This window comes from Marmota flaviventris, chromosome 15, assembly GCF_047511675.1.
Source record: "Marmota flaviventris isolate mMarFla1 chromosome 15, mMarFla1.hap1, whole genome shotgun sequence".
In the NCBI taxonomy this organism is placed as follows: Eukaryota; Metazoa; Chordata; class Mammalia; order Rodentia; family Sciuridae; genus Marmota; species Marmota flaviventris.
The window spans coordinates 16996354-17011907 of NC_092512.1; the positions used below are offsets into that span (position 1 = coordinate 16996354).

Below are 15554 nucleotides of genomic sequence, written 5' to 3' on the forward strand. Positions count from 1 at the left end.
ATGGTCCTTTATTTTTCTCAGGTCTCTGCTTAAATATCATCTTCGACGTCTTTCTTGATCAGGCTTCCTCAATTATAATAATAGTTTCTCTGCATATTATTCACTTTTCTATTTCCCTGCTTTATTTTTATCCTTATCTGCCATTAAATTTTAATCTGTTTGACTATCCTACTAGACATTACAGCGCATTGAGGTCAGGGACTTTTTTCTACCTGTATATCTACAGAGCATATAATATGTTATAGGTGTCTGTATTTATTTTTTAAGTAATGCTAGCATTTTCCTCTTTTATGTTACTTATTTATATTTAAAAATGGAATTTATTGTGTTGCCCAGGTGAGCCCCAAACTTGGCTCAAACCATCCTCCTATCTCAGCCTCCCAGATAGCTGGAACTATGGGCGTGTGCCACTATGCCTGGCTTGTATTTTTTTTTTTTTCTTTAATGAATTTACTAAGCATTTTTTTCCATACCTTTGACAAAACTGTTTGCTTGGTGTTTAAAACATTAGTATAAAGATAAATTCGCATACTTGGTAATTTCTCATCATCTCAAGTAGAAACCTTACCTTTTAAAGTCCTCATTCCTTCCATTCTGTACCCCTGGTAACTTGTTATACTTTCTGCCTCTACTTTTCTCATACTTTATTTATTCTAGGTAGTTTATATAAGTAGAATATCAAATACAATGTTTATCTGTTTCTGTCTTAATTCACTTAGTATAATGTTTTCAAGGTTTGTCTGTGTTGTACCATGTGTCCAAATTATTAAGGATGAATAATATTACATTGTATATGTTATTCCATTTATCTGATGGTGGACATTTTGGGTTATCTCCACCTCTTGGTTTTACAGATGATAATGCTCTTATGATTATTGGTGTACAAGTGTCTGTTGGAATTTATATATATATATATATATATATCTCCTAGGGGAATTGTTGGGTCATATCATAATTCTGTTTTAACTTTATGAGAAACTATCATATTCTTCTCCATAGTGGTTATACCATTTGTATCCTTCAATACATAAGGTTTTTAGTTTCCATGTCCTCACCAACACTTGTTATTTTTTAGCCTTTATTCTTAGTAAACAACCACTCAATTCTTAGTTCTCACTTTGAGTTGTGAAAGTAAATTAATTGATTTCACTGGAACTTTTAAAATATTATCATGTCAGTTACTATATAAATTGTTGTTTGGATTCTTGAATTTTAAAGAAGATCCTGTGTTTCTTAGTTCCTAATCTGTTGCAAACACGGTTTATACATAAATTCAGTATAATTGGAACGACTTGTTTTAAAAAATCATTTTTATATTTAAGTTTTAACTAAAATGGGTGTTAAACAATCATTATGTGCATTGTATATGGTTCATATATGTATATTTTGTATATATTGCGTTTATTTTCTTTTTAAGGTGCAAGAATTATTTATCCATGATTATGGAGAGATTTTTAATGTCCAGTTACCAGGTAAAGAAGAACGGACAGCATTTTTTGAAGATTTAATCTTAAAACAAGCTGCTAAGCCTCCTATATCAAAAAAGAAAGCAGGTTAGAGTTAATTTATAATTTTGAGAAAGTGGGAATAAAATATCAATTAATGGTCATTGATGTCTATCTAATAGCTCAGGCTCAAAATCTCAGTCATGAAATTGATGGATCTACTGCTTAAAAACCTATTTTTAGCCAGGTGAGGTGGCACACACCTGTAATCCCAGCCACTTGAAAGGCTGAGGCAGGAGGATCTCAAATTCAAAGCCAGCCTCAGCAAAAACGAGGTTCTAAGCAACTCAGTGAGACCCTGTCTCTAAATAAAATACAAAATAGGGCTGGGGATGTGGCTCTGTGGTCAAGTGTGCCTGAGTTCAATTCCTGGTACAAAAAAAAAAAAAAAATCTACCTGCTAAAATGAACTAAAGTTCTTAAGCCTCCAGGGTGTTCCACAGTATATACACCCAGTCTGCTTCAAAGTTCATTTCTGGTACTAATGTTCCTCCCCACATATACCACTACCTCTTCTTGTTATAAAACATCTTGTCTTGAAACTATACACAAAATATATTCCTGCCTATTCACTATTTCACTCATGCTTAATGTTAGTAATGCTTCTGTCTCATTTCAGTCTAAAGAGCTACATGTTGTTGTTGTTATTAGACCTTCCCTAATTTATCCTGGCAAAATTAATTGTTCTTTTTACCACTAATACAACATTACAATAATATAATTATGTCTCTTCTTTAATAAATTGCCAGCTTATTGGGGGCAAACCTTTTTTTTTTTTTTAATCCCAAGTATTCATTGTTTACCTGTTTAAACTTTTGTTATATGAAATATATTTCATAAGTTCAAAATTTAACTTATTAATATTAGAAGCTAATCAGATTTTCTTATAGTTAGAATATTATTCTTGGGAAATAATGCATTTTCAAAGTTCATTTAATAGCCTCTTAAATTATCTTCAAATGGAACAGAGATAATGACTTTTACAAATTAGCATTGCAAATTACCAGTTATTCTAAAGAAGATATAGTAGAGATTATGGCATACTTTTGTATTCCAAATTCCTAGATTCCTGACAGATGTAAGAAAGATAACTCCGCAAAGCCTGGCACCACTTGCACTGAATCATTTGTCACCATCAATATTATAAAGGAGTAGTAACTAAAATCTTCCATTCCTGTGAAGTTTTGCAGGCCTTGGAGGTACTCCCAGTAGCACCACCACCTGAGCCAAGACCATTGACAGCAGATGAAGTGAAACGACTTGAAGAACAAGAAGAAGATACATTTAGAGAACTGAGAATTTTCTTAAGAAACGTCACACATAGGCTTGCTATTGATAAACGATTCCGAGTATTTACTAAGCCTGTTGACCCTGATGAGGTATTAGTTGGATCTTTGGACCAAATGTTTTCTACTCTATAATGCTTCATTGTGTGGCATTCATTTAGTCTCCTGCTACACCCTGTACTTGTCATCTCTATGTGGAAACATGTACTAAGTATTATAAGCACAGAGACTTTAAAGGGCTGTTATACATTTTTCTGCAGAAAACAGGCAGTTAACTTTTTTCATCCAACCCAAATGTTCTGAAAACAATTTGAAAAATGTCTTAATGCCAACTATTGCTGTGACCTACAAGGGTGAAAGTGAACTGAAGCGTAAGATCTTAAGTTGTCATTGAAGTATGAATGATGGTTGGATGAATAAAGAGGTATAGGGTGTTACTGGGGAATATCATTGCCTGAGAATAGGAGTAAGTACAAACAAACAGCCTTAGAGTCAAAGGTTTCATCACATTAGTGTATTATTCTTATGTCTTATTTTCTGTCCCCTGTATCACCTTGCTGAGAAAATTCTATGTTTAGAGTTAATTTAGTGATTTCTTCATTTGCTTGAATTTTAGGTTCCTGATTATATCACAGTAATTAAGCAACCAATGGACCTTTCATCTGTAATCAGTAAAATCGATCTACACAAATATCTGACCGTGAAGGACTATTTGAGAGATATTGATTTAATCTGTAGTAATGCTTTAGAATATAATCCAGATAGAGATCCTGGAGGTGAGCATTAGTGAATTCTTTTTAAGAGGGTGGTGTGGGGGCTACTAACAGTTACCAAGAGTTGTCAGGTGCTATTTATATTTGTATTTTATTTATTTACTTATTTGGTTTTTGGTACTGGGGATTGAACCCAGGTGTGTTAAATTGCTGAGGCTGGCTTTGAACTTGGGATCCTCCTTCCTTCACCTCCCGAGCTGCCACTATATTATAAATTTTTTACATTCACAATGCCATTTAATCCTCACCATAAATTTACACCATTCTATAATTGAAGAAGGTGAGGTTTAGAAAGGTTAAAAACATTGCTCAAGGTCACAACTGCCAGAAAGAGCAGAGATAGATTGAGGGAGTTTCTTTGCTGTGCTGGGGATTGACTGGGGCTTTGTGCCTGCTAGGCAAGCATTTTACCACTGAACTATATCCCCAGCCCCCCACACAGAATTTGAATGCACTTAATAACTACCTGCTATATATCCTCTAATGAGACAACAAAATTGCCTTTTTAGTTTTTGCATCAGTTTTCTTTCTCAAAGTAGAAAAATAGTTTAGAATAAAATAGATTTCAAAATATCTTTTTAAAGGTCTTTTAATTTTTATTTGAAAAGTAGCATGGTATAATACTTATTGACAGTAATATTTTTTAAAAATCTAAGCCCCATGTTTTCTTTATCCAAATGTGGATCTGTCAATACTGTAGATGTCTGTCAGAATTCTAATTGGTGGTGCTCATAATAAATTCTTTGGTATAGGAAACTACTAATAGTTCCCTATATAATTGGAAAGCTCACTCTTCTTCCTCTTCCAATTATCTACCCTGCCATCCTTAGGCTTTTCCTTGTAGTTCAGATCTTGGAGGTAAGTCGTGGGGAACAAGCTAGCAAGCTGGGAAACCCCCAATTGTAGGAAGAAGTTACACTGGAGGTGGGGGGCTTTTCTCTTTCACTGCAGTCATATTGCTGCTGCTGCTTCTGCGTCTCTTGTGGCACTCTAAAAATTATTTTAGACCAGTATTGTTCAAACTTTAGTGGGCATCACAGTCTCCTAAACGACTTCTTAACATACAGATTGATGGGTACCTTCACCTGGGTGGTTTTTGATTGTTTAAGTATATAGAGGATATGGGCCTAAGTGTTTGCATTTCTAACAAGTTACAATGTGATGATGATGATGGGTCCAGAAACCATAATTTGGGAAGCACTGCACAGACTGCCCTTTTTTCAGGCCCAAAAGCCACATTAGAAGGCTGAGACAATATTCTTTATAATGTTATTTCTATCATTCATAAAGGGAATAGTGTAGCCTATTGCCCTGGGAGAAATTTTGATCCTCGCATTTCAAATCAAGTACCTTGTATTCTGCTTTCTGCCTTCTGCCTCAAAGCTTAGTCAAGTTTATGGTGCTTATACTCTGAGCTTAGAATGTTTCAGTGTTTCCTGAGTTAGAGTTGCTATTTCATTGTTTATTTAGTTTCTCTGTCGTGTAGTAACATCCTCTGTATCTCTGCCAAATTTCTTTCACATTCCTGGTTCACAGATGGTACTGACAGTCTTCCTTCTGGTTTTGTCATCATTGTTTAGTGTTGTTATTGACTTATTTTTCTGATATTTCAGAGAGAACTGAATAAGGCAGAGCAATAAAGTTTTTTAGGTTTAGTCTGCTGTATTGAATTAGATGTCAGACCAGGAGCCATGGCGTATACCCCTCCCAAAGCTGAGGTGGGCAGCCTCAGCAACTTAGTGAGAACTTATCTCAAAGTAAAAAGAACTAGGGATGTAGCTCAATGGTAAAGTGTCCCTAGATTTAATCACCAGTACAAAAAAATTTTTTTAAACCTACAAAAACAACAGTACCAGAAACAAACTAACACAATTCTAATAACTTGTATTATTTGTGGTAAAAAATAAAAAGGAATTATAATGGGTCCTAAGCCAAAAATGTTGAGATTTTTGTTTTGCTTTTTTTTTTTTTTTTTTTTTTTATGGGAAAATTTAAGAATTTTTTATCATTCAATTCTCAGATCGTCTTATTAGGCATAGAGCCTGTGCTTTAAGAGATACTGCCTATGCAATCATTAAAGAAGAACTTGATGAAGACTTTGAGCAGCTTTGTGAAGAAATTCAAGAATCTAGAAAGAAAAGAGGTAGGAAAATGATTTGGTACCAGAAAAAGACGTTTAATTAATTCTTTATGTAATTTTGAAATCTGGAAATCTTTTGAAATTTCATTTGTTTATAAGGTTGTAGTTCCTCCAAATATGCTCCATCTTACTACCACGTGATGCCAAAGCAAAATTCCACTCTTGCTGGTGATAAAAGATCAGATCTAGAGCAAAATGAAAAGCTAAAGGCATCCAGTATTCCTGTGGCTTGCAGCACACCTGGTAAGTACTCTCAGGTAATTTTCATTTATGCAATTGAAACCTTTATAAGCTTCTAAAGCTGTTTATTTTCTCCTTGGTTTTATTTATTAATACAGGAAATTATGTTGGTTTTACTAATATTAAGGCAACTTCACATTCTTGTTTAAATCCAGTTTTATAATATACTACTTAAAATCCCATCTCCTTGTGAATTAACTTGATTTGCAACTGATTTACTATTAATCTGGTCTGTTTTCTGTTTTTGTTCCCTCTTATTCTTAGACTGTAACTCCATAGGACACCAACCAGAAGCCTGTGAGGTTTTTTGAGGCTCACCTCTTTGACTGGCTTTTAACTCCACTTTTTGTTCATTAAGCCCTGTGAATGTCAGGCACTGCTCAGTTTTTTAGCCTCTCTCTGTATCATTTGCTTTCCCAGATTTTGACCTCATAATTTCTTGTTAAATCTCACGTGTGCACACGTGTGTTTTACTGGAGTTAGGACCTTCTCTTATTGTGTTGAGGGTTTGTCCACTAGAGGGAAATTGATTTGAAATACAGAGTAAGCTCTTCTTTGTTAAATGGTTGGCAATGGGAAAGAGAATAAAAATGGAGTATCAGCAAGAGGCTTCCACTACCAGAAGGCTCTCAGTCATATCTACTTTAAGCAAGTCATTTTATAGAAATTGAAGGCATGGAAATTGGCTCCCTTCCCTTAAAGTGGTCAATCCTTAGGGTGTATCCCATAGGATTATGTATGTTACTTCTACCAAAAATACAAGAATGTTCAAAGAAGCAATCCTAGAAATAACTCAAATGCCTATCCACAGGATAATGAAAATATATGGATTATTATGTAACAAAATGATTAAACCTCAACTGTTTCAACAGTACAGATGACTCTCCTAAACTTTTAGATACAGATTTTAAGAAACATATATATTCATATTCAGAAATGGACAAAATTAGCTCATTGTGTTAGGACTCAAGATACTGTTTACCCTAGGGTGCTTTAACTAAAATGAGTATAACTGGAATGGTGACACATATTCTGTTAATTGATCCGAGTGCTAGTTACATGGATATGTTTCTTCTTTTTTGGTTCCAGGAATTGAACCCAAGAGCACTTAACTACTAAAGCACATCCCCAGACCCCCCCCCCCCCCACCACCCTTTTTAAATTTATTTTTTAGTTTTAGGTAGACACAATATCTTTTATTTATATTTATGTGGCGTTGAGGATCGAATCCAGTGCCTCATGCATGCTAGGCAAGCATTCCACCACTGAGCCACAACCCCAGCCCCCTAGCCCTTTTTATTTTGTATTTTGAGACAGGGTCTCACTAAATTGCTAAGTCTTGCTAAGTTGCTGAGATGGGCTTCAGACCTGTGATCCTTCTGCCTTGAGCCACTGGGATTGCAGGCACCAGTCACATGGGTTTCTTCTGTTTGTGGATATTTGAGTACTTTATGTATGCATGTTATATGTTAGAAGCTCAAGCTAAACAAACCTGTGTAGCCCTTATAAATTTGCTTTTCTAAACTTGATGTGGTATACATGTATCCAATTCTGGACTCCTTATCACCTACTTCCATCTAAAATGTAAATAATCCTATCTTTTCCATATACATTTTGGTGAGTATGTTATCACTGGACAACATTTACCCTTGGGGTTGTTGTTTTTGTTTGGATTTTCTTTTTCTTTTCTCTCTCTTTTTTTAAGAGATTTATTAAACTCATTTTTTTAAAATACTTTTTTTTTTTTTTAAGGTTTAGATGGACACAACACAATGCCTGTATTTTTATGTTGTGCTGAGAATCGAACCCGGTCCCACCCATGCTAGGCGAGTGCTCTACCGCTGAGCCACAATCCCAGCCCTTCTTTGGATTTTCTTTTTTGGTTGTTTTGTTTTTTATTTTTGGCTACTGGGATTTAACCCAGTGTTGCTTAACCACTGCTCACATCCTGAGCCCTTTTTATTTTTTATTTAGAGACAAGATCTTATCAAGTTGCTTAGAGTCTTGCTAAGTTGCTGAAACTGGTCTTGAACTTGGATCCTCCTATCTCACCCCACCCCCACCCCACCCCTGTCACTGGGCATGTGCTACTATACCCAGTTCTGTGGGTCACTTTTAATTCCTGCATCTTTATTGCCTCCCAACATTTGATAACGTCTAAGTCCTAGGAAATCTACTTCCCTGATACCTTTCAAATTTATTCTCTATTTTTCCTTTATCATTTCTACTACCTAATTTTTATCTCTTCTCCCCTGGACAATTACAGTGTGATTATACTGCATGTAGTCTAGAAAAATACTTAATCTCTCTGTACTTCAGCTTCTTCATCTATAAAAATGTAGCAAACTTCATTGAGTTAAAGTGAAATTTCAATGAATTTATATATATATATAATATCAGAGAGTCATGTCATTGCCCTCGTTAAAGTTATTCAAGATTCTTAATAGATTCAGGATAAAATCTAAACTTCTTAGACTTTCTTACAGGTCACTTTATGATTAGATCTTGTACACTTCTCCACCTTATCATGGTACTCCACTTTTTATAGACCATACAACATCTCAGTGGGTTTGTTGTTGTTGTTTTCTCTTCATTTCTTAAAATTAGGAAATTTTTTAAATGCTCTTTTATCTTTTTTTTTTTTTTTTTTTTTTTTATTCTTTGAAGCTCAATTAAAGAGAAAAATTCGCAAAAAGTCAAAGTGGTACCTAGGCACTATAACAAAGAGAAGGAAGATTTCTCAGGCAAAGGATGATAGCCACAATGCTATAGATGACAAAATTGAGAGTGATATAGAGGAAACTCAAGATACAAGTGTAGATCATAACGAGACTGGAAACACAGGAGAGTCTTCTATAGAAGAAAATGAGAAACAGCAAAGTGCCTCTGAAAGCAAAAGAGAATTGGGAAATAATAATTCAAGTACTTACAATATTGAGAAAGAACTTGAAGAATCTAAGAATGCTACCCCATCTACAGAATTGAGAAAAGATAAGGTTGTTTGCAATGGAGATCCTTCTAACTCTCAGATAATAGGCATTTCTGATGAAAATGAGGGAAAAGGTAAGTCTCAATTAATAGATGTTTCACCCAAAGTTCCTACTCAGACAGTTACATATCAATTGCTTTTTGTTTGTCTTCCATAGTACAGGTATTAAGCTAGTTAGAAAAATGCTCTCTTTACTTGCCTTTGAGCTGCTAAATCACTGTTATCATAACTGCACTTTGACAGCAAACAGACATGGATTTGAGCCTCCAGTCTATTACCTATAGGGTAGCTTTGACATGGAACAGCACACTTTTTTGTTTATCTTATTGCTTATCTGCAAAATTGGGGTAGATAATTGCTGGGTAGTAAGATATTTTGAGGATCAAAAAAATTAATTCAGGGGCTGGGGTTGTAGCTCAGCAGTAGAACACTTGCCTAGCACCTGTGAGGCCCTGGGTTCAATCCTCAGCATCACATAAAAATAAGTAAATAAAATAAAGGCATTGTGTGGGGGCTGGGGTTGTGGCTTAGTGGTAGAGCCTCGCCTAGCATGCATGAGGCACTGGGTTCAAACTTCAGCACCACATAAATGTAAAAATAAAGATATTGTATCCACTTAAAACTAAAAAATAAATATTTTTTTTTTAAAAAATAAAGGCATTGTGTCCAACTATACCTTAAAAATAAATAATTTTTAAAAAATAATAATTCATTTGAAGCATGTAGCTCAAGGCCTGGCTATGCAGCTTTAATATCCTGTCAGGAACCCCTTTCATTTTTAAGCAAGATGAGCACTTTCCTAAGATTCTTTCAGAGTGTTATAAAATAAATCTTACCCACACTCATCATTTTCTATCTTATTGTAAAGACCAAGATTATTTACATTTATTCTGATAGTTCTTCCCAAATTTTCCATTTAGAATTGTCTTCACTTGAATCTTCTTGAGCTTTTGGCAGTAGATTTGTTTGATTTTTTTGGAAACCTAAACATTTAGTGATACAAAACCAAAATTTGTTAAGGGTCAAAATTTATTTTGGTCAAAACCAAGAATTGACTAAGGTAGTAGGATTAAGGTTTTTATTAGTGACTTATACACAGAAGGTTATTACTTTTGAAGAGCTTCCTCAGTATGAGTTCTAATATGAGTAATCATAGAAATAGTGGACAAGGATATTTTTTTGTATGTGGTGCTGAGATCAAATCCAGGGCTTTTTATGTGCTAGCCAACTCCTCTACCCTGAGCTACATCCCCCATCCCTAATATGAGTACTTTAAATGTTTAATCTTTGGGTTATATAATTTAATATTTTGCTTTGGGTCAAAGTTGTTTTCTTTTTCTAACATCTTTTTTTAAAAGGCCACTATTCAAAGGAAAAGGTACTTGCTTATATTATATATCAGGACATCTAGGTCTTGTGCTAACTTTTAAAATAATTAGGTATATGGCCTTAAAAAAAAAAAAAGTTTTTTCACGAAACTCTCTTGATCTCATTTTTCTCATCTATCAATGAGTATATTTTTCTGGATCAAGGATCAGCAAACTTTTAAAGAGCCAGATACCAGTTAATAAATACTTTATAGGCTATGTAGAGATCTCTTGATCTCTGGGTCACAACTGTTCAACTCTTCTGGGAAAATGACATTGATAGTAGGAAAAAATGGGCATGGCTTTAGCTTAATAAACTTTTATTTACAATGGCAGACTAAATTTGACCCATGAGTAGTAGTTTAAAATCCCTGTTTTAGATTATTGAGGTCCCTCCCAGTCCTTAAATATCTGTGCCCAAGCAGAAGATAGTGTATTTACTCTATCCAATATTTATCTAAGGCATTATTATGTCTGTGGATCAAATAATAGTTGTTTACTTTTTCATTCTAGAAATGTGTGTTCTGCGAATGACTCGAGCTAGACGTTCCCAAGTAGAGCAACAGCAGCTCATCAGTGTTGAAAAGGCTTTGGCAATTCTCTCTCAGCCTACCCCCACTCTTGTTGTGGACCATGATCGATTAAAAGTATGTAATCCTTTCATTGTGCATAATAATCCCCAAATGCTAGATTGTAGACTAGTAGCTGGCTAATAGGAATTGCATGGGAAACTAAAACCTTTTCTTTTTTGGATACAGGGGATTGAAGTCAAGAACGCTCAGCCACTGGGCCATATCCTCAGCCCTGTTTTGTATTTTATTTAGAAACAGGCGCACAGCACAGCACCCAGCCACTAAAACCTTTTCTTTGATTTAGCTACAGCTCTTTTCCTTCCCAACTACCAAATTCTGATATAATTTCAGGTTATTCATTGCTGTTTCTTTTGCCCTATCTATTCCCCTCAATTGGGTTTTCATCTTCACTGCTCTAATAAAATGACATCCTCATGGTGAATAATATTTGCTATTGTTAAATTGAATTCTTCCTGCCCATCTGTAACATTTGATGCCATTGGTAACCCTCTTTCCTTTATTGTGTGTCCTTAAACTACCCTTACCTTCAGCTTCTTTATGAGTTTTTCAGAGTTTACCTTTACTATTTTCCCTACGTTTTTGTACTCTTGGATTAGCCATCACTTTTTTTCTATACCTTTATTTCTTATTTATTTTTACGTGGTGCTGAGGATCAAACCCAGTACCTCACATGTGCTAGGCAAGCACTCCACCACTGAGCTACAACCTCAGCCCCTAACCATCACTTTTGTAAGAGTGATCATATCTCTCAAATGTTTTATCTTGACATTCCAAAACAGCAGTCCTACCTCCCCAACTAACAACTGGGTGAGTTGCAGTTGCCTTAACATCTGAAATAAGGCTGGTTTATTGCTCTTTCCCTTCAAAAGACAAAAAAAAAAGTGCATCCCAGTTCCAACTTAATGTATTATTTTGGCCACATTTCAAGTCTGAGGACATTGAGATTTTATGTTGTATTAAACTATATGCATGTATCAAAGATGCTGTAAGTACAAGGTGAATTTACTATAGAATATTTTGCATGAAAACATTGGTTGAAGATAACTAATGTGTTGATTTATAGTTTTGTGGGGTTTTTTTTAATATACTTATCTACATCATTGTTCCCGTACCTTGTTGTTATGACCATTACTTAAGACCTTTTCAGTTAGTTTTTGTTTACTTAATTATAACGGCATAGCCTGGTAGGACCACACTTGGAGAATTAAATAAATCCAGTGAGTCTACCATTTCAGTCCCCCAAAGTGTTAAGACAGTCACCATTTATATAGGTTGTTTGTTTAGGTTCTCATAATGGAATTAATTATGATATACTTATACTGCCATAAAATATGCTGCAAAAATGTTACCTTTTTTCCTATTATTATTAATTTGAGGTAATTTTTAAATTTGTCTGTAGAGGTTTATGACTAGAATTGAAATTGGCAGCCTTAGCTATAGTTTTTAGAATAGGAGTTGCCCAGGGTAAAGGTCAGAACCACAGAATTGTGATAGAGTTATACAGCCAAATTTCAGTGCCAGAGGCTGCCATCTCTCAAAAGCCTTGATCTGCCTTCTCTGTCTTGTATGATAACAATTCCCAAAATTTTCAGAATTAAATATCTCATCTCAGAATTTGTCTCCTATATGTAAACACTTATATTTTTATTTAGAATCTTTTGAAGACTGTCATTAAAAAAAGTCAAGAATACAATATATTGCAACTGGAAAATTTGTATGCAGTAATCAGCCAGTGTATTTATCAGCATCGCAGAGACTATGATAAAACAACACTTATCCAGGTAAACTACTGAGTCAAAGTTCTTTTTAATGCCTTTTTGTTATATAATCCATATATAAGATGGCTAAAGATTTGAGGCTGGGGATGTGGCTCAAGCGGTAGCGCGCTCGCCTGGCATGTGTGCGGCCCGGGTTCGATCCTCAGCACCACATACAAACAAAGATGTTGTGTCCGCTGAAAACTAAAAAATAAATATTAAAATTCTCTCTTAAAATAAAAAGATGGCTAAAGATTTTACTTAACAGGTTGTAAGAATTTAACTATTTTTAATATGTGGATAATGAATTTCTGCGTATCAGTAAGTTGTTGTATTTTTTATCTGTAACTTCTTTAATAAACAATAAGTAATAATAATAAACAATGAATTTAGTATCAGTAAAACTGAAAATTCCATTTTGCTGTATTTTAATGAAGTTATGTGGCTCTTTTTAAGATATTTAAAGATAGACTTACTTGTCTCAATCTTATAGTACTTACATGTAATTTTTTTAATATGATGTCAGATGAACTTGTCTTAGACTCATTTCAAAGGCATTTATTTAAATAATGAAGTCCAATCCATGAAAATAGTTTGTGACAGTTTTATATACTAAATTAAATTTTTATTAACACTATCAGATATTACGTGGTTATTAATATCTCAAGAGTTTAATAATAATAATAATGAAATTGTTTTAGCTTTTCTCGTATTGAAACTTACTGTTTTTCCTTCCTACCCTTTATATAGAAAATGGAGCAAGAGGTAGAAAACTTCAGTTGTTCCAGATCATGATGTCATCATATCAAGTATTTTTTTTTTATATTCAGTTCTTATTTAATAGACTTGACATATCTGCATGTCCAGATGCAAGATTTCATTTTGCATCTTTAAGAAAAAGATTAAAATAGTTAAATATTTAATTTTCCTATTTATGTACATGTGTAAGATAACCAGTGAATATTGGAAGTTTGTTTGAACAAAGCACTGTAATAATAGTAATAGTTGAAGTTTGGCCAACTCTTAATAAAGTTATTTTGATACATTTTATGGCACTTAAAATAGTGACATGGAAATTTTTTGTATTAAGCACTTTTACCTTTCCTAAAAAATAGTTTATTGTATCAGACTAGAAAAGTATCTATTGTTTCTTTGCTTCTTGTTATATTTGTTTTCTTTTTATGTTTTCCCTTCTCTACCTTTAGCTTCCTTTGCCCAATTGTTCATTTAGCTCAAGTCATTGTTTGCAAGGAGGCTGCTCCATGATTCTGTACTTGACTATCAAAATTATTGTTTTTTAGATAAGCATTTTGATAATTCTAATTTGGGTTAATAAAGATTTTAAATATTTTTGTTTAGTTTTATGATTATATACATAACAAATGTATTAATAACTACCTGATGAACATTTTTTTTTGATAGCATAAAGTTTTTATATTTGAAAGCTTTATATATTTCTGCAATTGCGTTTAGGTTATATTCTGTAGATACCTTTTATGTACAAATATATGAATATGAATATAAATTTTATATTTCTGATACCAAAAAATACATTTCTTTCTTAAAGTTAAAACTATTTACCTCCATACATATTCTTTTTTTGGAAGATGAGTATTCTAGTGTTAGTTTATAAAATAGTTTCTGTTAAACCCTGTTCAATGGGAGAAAAGAGTAATCTTCCATTTAGAGATGTTAGATTTTTGGTGGTGGTGGTGGTGGTGGTGGTGGTGGGTGGTACTGGATGAATCCAGGCCGTTGTGCATTTCTGGCATAAGTTCTACCACTGAGCTATGTTCCCAGCCCAAGATTCTGAATTTTAATACAGTTCAAAATTGAGCTGCCTCTTGTTAACTGTTTTCTGGATATTTAAAGTACTCTAAAACCAAGTAAGTTAGCCAGGCATGGTGGCACACACCTGTAATCCCATCTATTTGGGAGGCCAAGACAGGAGGATTGCAAATTGGGGGCCAACCTGGGCAACCTGATGAGAACCTGAGTCAAAATTTAAAATTTTAAAGAAGGGTTGGAGATATAATTCAGTCGTAGAGGGCCCCTGAGTTCAACCCCAGAGCGTAGGGCAGAAAAACTTTTGTTAGATACTTTAATTAGTAGATAAAGAAATGCTAGTCACTGAGAATATTTAAATATGTGTGTGTTGCTGGAGATACACATATACTCATTTTTATTGAAGTTTATTGTAACTTTTCCAGGTGTATCTTTTAGTTCTAGGATTTCATTTTGTGTGTATAGTTTGTGCAATAAATTAAAAAGTGAAAAGTCCTTGCCAAATCTGTCTCAGTTTCTTCAGTATTTTAAAACACTAAAGATAATTCAGTACTAAACACGAAGAAAGCTATTCTTTCATATATTACTGTGCATAATTTAAAATACTGTTGATCTGTCCAAAATGGTAGCACCTACCTGTAGCACCAGCTACTCGGGAAGCTGAGGTAAGAGGATCATGTAAGCCTGTGAGTTGGAGAGAAACCTGGGCAACACAGTGAGATTCTGTGTCAATCAATCAATAAAATGCTGTTGAATCTGGAATGTTGATATGTTGTGTGTTCTTTAGAAAGACTAAAATGCTTATTGTTCTTGTTTTTTTCATGACATACTGTTTGCAGATTCTGAAAGTGATAGTTCTACATTCCTATGTAGAGTTTGAAAACCCTGATGAAATTGCAAGGTTAGATATATTTTTTAATATATGTGTGTGTGTGTATATATTGAGTTGTAGTTGGACACAAAACCTTTATTTTTATATTTTTATGTGGTGGTGAGGATGGAACCCAGGGTCTGGCATATGTTAGGCGAGTACTCTGCCACTGAGCCACATCCCCAACCCCAGATTTTTTTTTTTTTTTTTTTTTTTTTTTAATAATTACTTTTTAGTTGTAGTAGGAC

The 15554-nt window shown here is 34.0% G+C and overlaps 1 protein-coding gene across 1 annotated transcript in view; it reads left to right on the forward strand.

The window, feature by feature from the left end:
• Positions 1-15197, forward strand: part of Atad2 (ATPase family AAA domain containing 2) — a 60729-nt gene extending 45532 nt beyond the window's left edge. The window contains exons 20-28 of the mRNA XM_027953092.2: positions 1418-1553; positions 2688-2884; positions 3408-3567; positions 5585-5707; positions 5804-5947; positions 8612-9007; positions 10814-10947; positions 12546-12674; positions 13401-15197. Of these exons, the coding sequence (XP_027808893.2) occupies positions 1418-1553; positions 2688-2884; positions 3408-3567; positions 5585-5707; positions 5804-5947; positions 8612-9007; positions 10814-10947; positions 12546-12674; positions 13401-13445 (1464 nt within the window). The 3' untranslated portion in view covers positions 13446-15197. The remainder of the gene's footprint in view (positions 1-1417; positions 1554-2687; positions 2885-3407; positions 3568-5584; positions 5708-5803; positions 5948-8611; positions 9008-10813; positions 10948-12545; positions 12675-13400) is intronic.
• The last annotated feature ends 357 nt before the right edge of the window (positions 15198-15554 follow it).